At 38.9% G+C, this 8,391-nt stretch overlaps 1 protein-coding gene across 1 annotated transcript in view; it reads right to left on the bottom strand.

Moving 5' to 3' along the window:
* Positions 1 to 6,480: 6,480 nt before the first annotated feature.
* LOC102848383 (olfactory receptor 2A1/2A42-like) overlaps positions 6,481 to 8,391 on the bottom strand; it is a 3,557-nt gene continuing 1,646 nt past the window's right edge. The window contains exon 2 of the mRNA XM_006887270.1: positions 6,481 to 6,489. Coding sequence (XP_006887332.1) covers positions 6,481 to 6,489 — 9 coding nt within the window. The remainder of the gene's footprint in view (positions 6,490 to 8,391) is intronic.

The raw sequence follows: 8,391 nt of genomic DNA, 5'->3' as shown, positions 1-8,391 counted from the left end.
CAAGTGACTCATTCTCTCAGCTTTTTAGTTTTGGCTAAAAAGTGCTCCTAGTGTCTGTATGCTCTATTATACCCCTGTATGTATTTGTACCACATGTAAGTATATAAGTAGAAATATGAAATAATCTCTGATACACACACACACACACACACAGTTGTTATGTGCCATTGAGTGTTTATCCTAAATGATCCTAAGTACAGCAGCTCTGACCCCTGCACTATCTTGAACCAGTCTCACTAATTCTGACATACCAACCCCTATTGCCCCAATTACTATATCAATTAATCTCATCTGAGGTCTTCCTCTCTTGAACCATCCTTCCATCCAAACATTATGTCCTTCTCCAAGGACCAGACTCTCCTTCCTGGCCACATGCCAGTACACCTTATTCTCCAAAGTGCATGAAGCGTTCTCTAAAATAGATCACATTGTAGGTCACAAGGCAAGCATCAATAAATTAAAAGCATACAAATAATACAAAGCATCTTTTCAAATCACAATGCTGCTGCTGTTGTTGTTATGTGCCGTCAAGTGATCACAATGCTACAAGCTAGAAATTAATAACAAGAAGATAAAGGAGGGGGAAAACCCCATTCATTTGGAAGCTGAACAACTCCTTGCTTGAACTTGACTGAGTACTAGAAGAAATAAAAAAATGAAATTAAAAAGTTTCTTGAAGCAAATACAATGAAAATACCACTTGCCAAAACCTCTGGGAAACAGCCAAAGCAGTAATCAAAAGTTAATTTATAGCAATAAGCAAAGACATCAAAAGGCAGGAAAAATGACCATTGACTCTCTAACCCAACATCTTCAACAAATTGAAAAAGAACAGCAAGAAAACCAAACACCCCCTAAAAGAATTGAAATTATAAAAATTAAGGCAGAAATAAATGAAATAGAAAACCTAAAAACAGTGAAGCCATAAACAAAACTAGGAGTTGGTTCTTTGAAAAATCAATAAAATCGACAAACCACTAGCAAAACTAACAAAGGAAAAGAAGGAACAGACACAAATAACCTGAATAAGAGATGAAACAGGCAACATCACAACAGAACCAACTAAAATAAAAAGGGTAATATTGGAATATTAGGAAAAACTACACCCAAACAAATATGAAGACCTAGAGGAAATGGACAAATACTTAGAAATTCACAACCTACCTAAACACCAACTGAAATTGAACACCTGAACAAACCCATTACAAAAGAAGAAATTGAAAAGGTAATAAAACAACGTCCAGGAAAAAAAAAAATCACTAGACCAGATGGTTTTACAAGTGAATTTTATCGAATATTCAGAGAAGAACTGTCACCAATTCTACATAAACTATTTCAAATATATAAAAAGGTGGAATTCTCTCAGACTCATTCTATGACACAAGCATATCCTTGATACTAAAGCCAGGTAAAGACACCACCAAAATAGAAAACTATAGGCCAATATCTATCATGAACATAGATGCAAAAATTCTCAATAAAATACTGGCCAATAGAATCCAACAATAAAAAAAAAAAATTCACCATGACCAAGTGGGATTCATAACAGGTATGCAAGGATAATTCAACATAAGAAAAACAATCAATGTAATTCATCACATTAACAAAGCAAAGAGTAAAAACCACATGATCCTACCAATTGATGCATAAAAGGCCTTTGACAAAATCCAACACCCTTTCCTGATAAAAACACTCAACAAAATAGGATTAGAGGGGAATTTCTTCAACAGAGTAAAAAAGTATATAAGCAAACCCAAGAGCCAACGTTGTTCTCAATGGAGAGAGATTAAGGCATTTCCTTTGAGAAGAGGAACTAGGCAAGGATGCCCACTATCACTTCTCCTATTCAATATTGTATTGGAAGTCTTAGTGATATCAGTAAGGCAGGAGAAGGAAATAAGAGGTATCAAATTGGCAAAGAGGTGGTAAAATTATCTCTCCATGCAGATGATATGATAGTTTACTTAGAAAACCCTAAAGACTCAGCAAGAAAACTACTGGACATGGTTGACCAATTCAGCAAAGTGGCAGGATACAAGATCAACATACAAAATTCAATTGGATTTCTCTACAGTGACAAAGAGAATACAGAACTGGAGCTGAGAAAAACAATACCCTTCTCAATAGCTAATCACAAGATTAAATACTTTGGAGTAAATATAACCAGAAGCACCAAGGATCTATTTAAAGAGAATTAAAAGCATTACTACAAAAAACAAGAAGCAACCTGGAGAAATGGAAGAACAGCCCTTCCTCATGGATAGGAAGACTCAATATTGTGAAAATGACAATTTTACCAAAGGCAATGTACAAGTTCAATCCAATCCCAATTCAAATACAATTTCTATTCTTAAACAGGATGGAAAAGACAATCACCAATTTCATTTGAAATGGAAAGAGGCCCCCAATAAGCAAAGCACTCCTTAAGAAAAGAAACAAGGTAGGAGGCATCTCGCTCCCTGATTTAAAATCTTTCTACATTGCCATGGTGATGAAGACAGCATGGTACTGGTTCAATGACAGACACATAGATCAATGGAATAGAATTGAGAACCTGGAAATCAGCCCATCTACCTATAGTCAACTGATTTTTGATAAGGAGATAAGATCAGTTAAGTGGGGAAACAACAGCCTTTTTAACAAATGGTGTTGGCAAAATTGGAAAACTATCTGTGGAAAACTCAAGCAAGATCCACACCTCACTCCATATACAATAACCAATTCAAAGTTGATCAATGATCTAGGATTAAAACTAAAGATTATGAACTTCATTATGGAAAAGCTTCGAAGAACTCTAGAAGTCCTAATCCACAACATAAACAGTCTTCCAAGTATACTGAAAAACCTATAACCAGGAGAGGAAAAAATAGATGAATGGGACTTTCTAAGAATCAAATCCCTATGCAAATTCAAAAACTTCTTCAACAGGGTAAAAAGGGAAGCCACAGACTTGGAAAAAATATTTGGTAATGACATGTCAGATAAGTGACTTATATCTAGAATTTATAAAATACTCAATCACCACAACAAGATAAAGGTAAACAAATCAATTGAAAAATGGGCACAGGATATGAACAGACACTTCACCAAAGAAGACATTCAAATGGCTAACAAACACATGAAGAAATGTTCAAAATCCCCAGCTCTAAGAGAGATGTAAATCAAAACAACTATGAGATATAATCTCACCCCAGTAAGAATAGCAAAATTTAACAGAACAGCAAACTACAAATTCTGGCAAGATTGTGGAGAAACTGGAACCCTTCCTTATTCACTGTTGGTGGCAGTGTAAAATGTAGCAACTACTAATGAAGGCAGGATGGAGCTTTCTCAAAAAGTTGGAAATAGAAATATCATTTGACCCAGCAATTCCACTAATGGGAATATACCTTAAAGAAACCAGAACTGCCACCCTACCAGATAAATACTCACCCATGTTTGTTGCGGCTTTGTTCACAATAGCAAAGAGTTAGACAACTCAAATGCCCATCAACAAATGAATGAATAGAGAAGCTCTGGTATAGTCACACTATGAGTATTATGCTGTATTGAAAAACAATAATCTCATGAAATATCATACAAAATGGGTGACCCTGGAGGATATTATGCTGAGTGAAATATCTCAGTCACAAAAGGACAAATACTGCATGGTGTCACTGTTGTAAAAAGGGACTGATATTGGAGTTGGAGGGAAACTAAAATGGGGTAAATTATGTATACTGCATTGAAACAGATGAGGACGAGAACTGTTTAGTAGGAATATATGATTATGTATTATTGTCCTGACAAGAGTCCAGAATGAAAGCTGCATAGTGGAATGGATTGGGGGTGGAGGGGATTGTATAACAAGGAAAGAATTTTTTCTTTTTACTTTTCAAAGAGAACAGTGAACTGGGGTAGGGCTGCACAAGGAGGAAAGTGTGCAACAATGAATGGAAATCCAAAGTCTATAAACTTTCAATACAATTATTTGAAAAAGAAGTAAAAAAAATGATGCATGTAATATGAAGGTAGTAGAGTTTGGCGACTCTGTGGATCAGAGGTAAGACTGGAGACTTCACTAACAAAGGAAATGATAAACCCAAGATAAGCAGACAATACATCAAGTAAGTAATTTAAATTACAAGATCCAGAGGTCAGATGATGACATGCTGGATGCAGGATCTAGAGCGAGAAAAAAGTCAAGGAACTTTTGAAGAATGTCCACATATACCACGTGTAGTCCACACTTCTGAAGCACTTCACTTTGAACTGGCTGTTCATGAAGCAGAGTACATTATAACATCACAAAGTAGGAGCTGACACCTCAACATCAATAGCAGTGCTTAACAGGACAGCAAACAACAAATGTTTGCAAGGAAGCAGAGAGCTTGGAATGGTCATGCATTACTGGTGGGATTGTAAAATGGTGCAACCACGATGGAAGGGAGTTTGGTGCTTCCCTTTGCTAAGTGAAAGAACTCAGCCACGTAAGGACAAACACTGCAAAACACCATTATCATGGATAATTGAGCTAGAAATATATAGATATTAAAAAGGGGAATATAGGAATCGCATATGACCCAGCTCTTCCACTGCTAGGAATATGTTGTTGTTGTTGTGTGTCATCGAGTCACTTGCGACTCATAGCAACCCTATGCACAAGAGCCCTACACGTTGCTCCGTCCTGTGCCAATCTCACCGTCTCGAACACACTCATTCCCAACATCCCAATCACAGAGTCGATCCATCTCATTGAGCATCTTCCTCTCCTGTGCCGTCCCTCCACTCTCCCAAACAGGATGTCCCTCTCCAAGGACCAGTCCCTCCTTTCAAATTAGAGTTGAAACATGAATGGAGATATATACACCTATGTTCATAGAATTATTCACAATTGCAAGAAAATGGAAACAGATAAAAAAATCCATCAATAAACAGGTGGATAGAGAAAGTGCAGTGCATTCACATGATGGAATACTATGCAGCACTTAAGAATAATGAAAAATTCATAAAATACTACACAAAATGGACAATTCTAGAAAATGTAATGTTGAGTGAAATAACTCAGTCACAAGAGGACAAACATTGCATAAAACCACTAGTGTGAAAATTAGCAGGTGACCGGGGCTGGACAGATGGAGAGAGCAGAAATAGAATGTACAGACAGTGGACATTGAAGGGTCAGGGCAAGTGAGAATCACTTGGGAAGAATTGATGAAAGGACAATATGCTTATTGCAAACTGCATGTAGGAACAAGATATTTATAGATGTTCAAAAGAGATGGGCAAAGTGGAGAAGGAAGGCAGAAAAAGGGGGTGGGGGTGGAAAAAATTCACCAGCGCAGCAGTGAATAGTGGGCAAATGAGGGAGGCGAAGGAACAGGCAAGGTGCAGTGGAGACTTGATGAGATGGGGTGGTAAAAGTAACAGTAAATACCTACATAAACCATAATGTAGATGAATGTATGAAATACAATGTTCATGAGGGAAAAACCAAAACTAAAAAACCAAAACCAAAATGGGAGATGACACCATCCTTCTGTAACTGAAATACCACTGAGAACCTGACCCAGTGTTGATGCTCAGTCATTACAGAGACCTCAGTAACCAGGAAAGAGATTGCCGTTCTGCTGGAGGTGTTGTGCTTTAACAGGGACAGCCCACCACCTGCAAGATTGTAGTCTGAGTCCGTAGTTGTAGCTACTGTGTCAGTACATCTCATGGGGGTGATTTCCCTAATTTCTGTTGGTCTCTAGTTCATCAAACCTAATGTACTTTTAGAGCAATTGGTCTATGCTGATACGTATTCGATGTAAGGGGATGAAAGTCTTCTCACGCTTGGCCACAAGGGGCATACTAGCTATCTATTTCTCCTAGAAAAGACCTTTTCATAGTATTTTTTATTTCCTTTGTCAACATTAGAATTCAAATACATCAATTCATCTTTATTTATGTATTTATTATAAAAAAGCCCTGTATGGGGACCCAAGGGGGTAAGGGGTGGAAGAGGAAGGTAAGATTGGTTGGAATGAAATCACAGGGTTGCACAATTTGGTGGGTGGAGGGAGTGGATAAAGAAAATGAGAAAGATCTGGTGGGGACCGGAAAAAACAGGGTAATGGTGGGCATAGTCCAATTATTATTATTATTATTTTACAAAGATATTGTCTTTTTTATTTGTGGGTTTCCCATTTGGGAATAGGGTCACAGACTCTCTGACTGCCTCATGCCAAACAGGGGTGTTGAGATGAAGGGAAAGGAAAGCCCACTTGAACACTTTACTGGTGGTCTTGATTTGAAGCCTTCTTGTTCAGTTAGAATATATTTTCATGAGGTTTTCTGCCCTCTGGACTGCAAGGTGTTTGGGTGGGTAAGTCCAATGGGAGTGGCTGGCTGAACTTTAAGGCCCTATACACCTTCGCTTCCTTATCTGGCAGTTATACTTCCCTATTGTCTCTGGAACCAGGCTCAGGGTTCAGGTTTTGGAACAAGACTCATTATTCAGGTTACCTATAGGAAAGGGAGCAAACTTAGAGAGAACAAACTTGTGAGTTAGAAAGTTAAGGGCTTTGGAGGTGTCACTTACAGGTGTACTGGAGGAGGAGATGCCTCGAGGAAAGTGGCTTAGATAAAGTTTCTCATACACACCAGGCAACTCTCCCCCCAGGGTTGGGCAGCACTCCCCAGGGGCTGGGCAGATCTCTCCTGTCAGATCACTCTCCTCAGGGGCCAGATGGCTCCCCCACCCCCCACAAAGCTCTTCTGAGGTCTGGACCTTGCTCCCTACTGGAAACCGTGGCCAGGGACTACACTTCTGGTTCTAGGGCTGCCATCATTGTTCCCTTCCTCTCGACCAAATGGTCTAATTGTAACTTGAAGTAGGTATTATTACTTCCCCCTTCCACAAATGGAGAAGGGACTTCCAGAGCGGTGAACAGACATTCTCAAGGTTGAAAAGGTAAAAAAGGCAGTAGAACAAGGACTCAAACCAAGGTTGCCTGAAGGCAGGCTGTGAAGCAGTGAGCCCTGCATGACTCTTGGGTTGACCGTCTTTTGTCCTCCTCTGCTAGCAAAATCCTGCCGAAGATCATTTTCAAAATGGCCAAAGGAGTATACTCAGCCCACATGGTTATATTCTTTTTTGTTGTCCAGATTCTGCATGCCTGTGAAGCTATGGAAAGATGAGGGCTTGAATCAGGTGCACCTTGGGCATCAAAGTGAGAGTTGGTCTGAATAGAATTAAATCTCATGTCCAGTGAGAGCTGCCTCTCTTCCCTCTCGCTTCCCTACTTGCTCTGTTCCTCGAAAGAGCCACTGCTCCTTCGCAGCACTGTCAGATTGTCCAGTTTCTCATAAGTGATGACTGATCTTCCACGTTCTTAAAGCATAAGCCAGTCTAGTGTGGCACATTAAGCTACACAAAAGCAAAGGAATAGTTTCGTCCTGTCTTTATTCAATAACTCTAATTTTGATTTTTACAATGTTATGAATCTGCCAAATATAAAGAGTCAAGGAGCCAGATTTTCCTTTAAAAAGCGTGGACTTCATTACATTTTGAATATATAAAATAGGAGTGTAAATTCAACCTTCCTTATATGTTGTTTTTGTGTTTTTTTTTATGGTCAAATAAGGTGATCTAGGCAATGTGAGCAGCACTACAGAAAGGATTGGGGAAAATACTAGCTATTGTTATAAACTAAATTTGCATGCACTTTGAGTAAACGTTGCCTGGAATTCTCCCCCACAGCACTGTGAGAAGTTGGGTTCAGTAGTTACTTCTTAAGCCCTAAATGAAGGGTAAACATTCCTTCTAGGAATGAATCTTCTACTCACCTTTATTGTGAAGCTGAAGAACTTCTGGCAGCAAGTGGCCGTGTTCATCCAAGGCAGGTTAGCAGCCTTGCTTCACGATTAAGAGCCAGGTAAGCAGCTGAGTATATGGGGACCCACCACTGACAACTGAATGTGTGAACTAGATTGAATAATCAAAAGTCAATTCACCTCCAAAATGGAATTGACACTATTTGGAGTGTTTCTTAGTAAGAAATTCTAATGAGAGAAATTATGCACGTCTGGTGTTAGTAAATGGGAGACCCTGGAAAACATTACATTAACATGATCTCTCTCCCCCCACCCCCCCATCCATGTGTGCTATTTTAAAGCTCAGCACTCAGTTTTCTACAGAATTCAGGAACAACCCAGATGATCTTCATTGATATCCGTGATCAGCTCACTCAAAGTCAGATACCCACTTTGGTCCAGTTTTCATCATCTAATCTGCTAATTTCCAAATTTGTAAACACCATCTGAAATGTTGTTTCTCTGTTATTTCTCATGAATACTGTTTTAATTGTGTTCTTTTACTCAGTTTACTGGTTAACTCCTTTACATGAGCCAATAATTTCCATACAC

The sequence above is a fragment of the Elephantulus edwardii genome, unplaced genomic scaffold (assembly GCF_000299155.1).
Source record: "Elephantulus edwardii isolate Elephantulus edwardi_28Jun2011 unplaced genomic scaffold, EleEdw1.0 scaffold00055, whole genome shotgun sequence".
In the NCBI taxonomy this organism is placed as follows: domain Eukaryota; kingdom Metazoa; phylum Chordata; class Mammalia; order Macroscelidea; family Macroscelididae; genus Elephantulus; species Elephantulus edwardii.
This window is presented reverse-complemented; position numbering and strand designations above follow the sequence as displayed.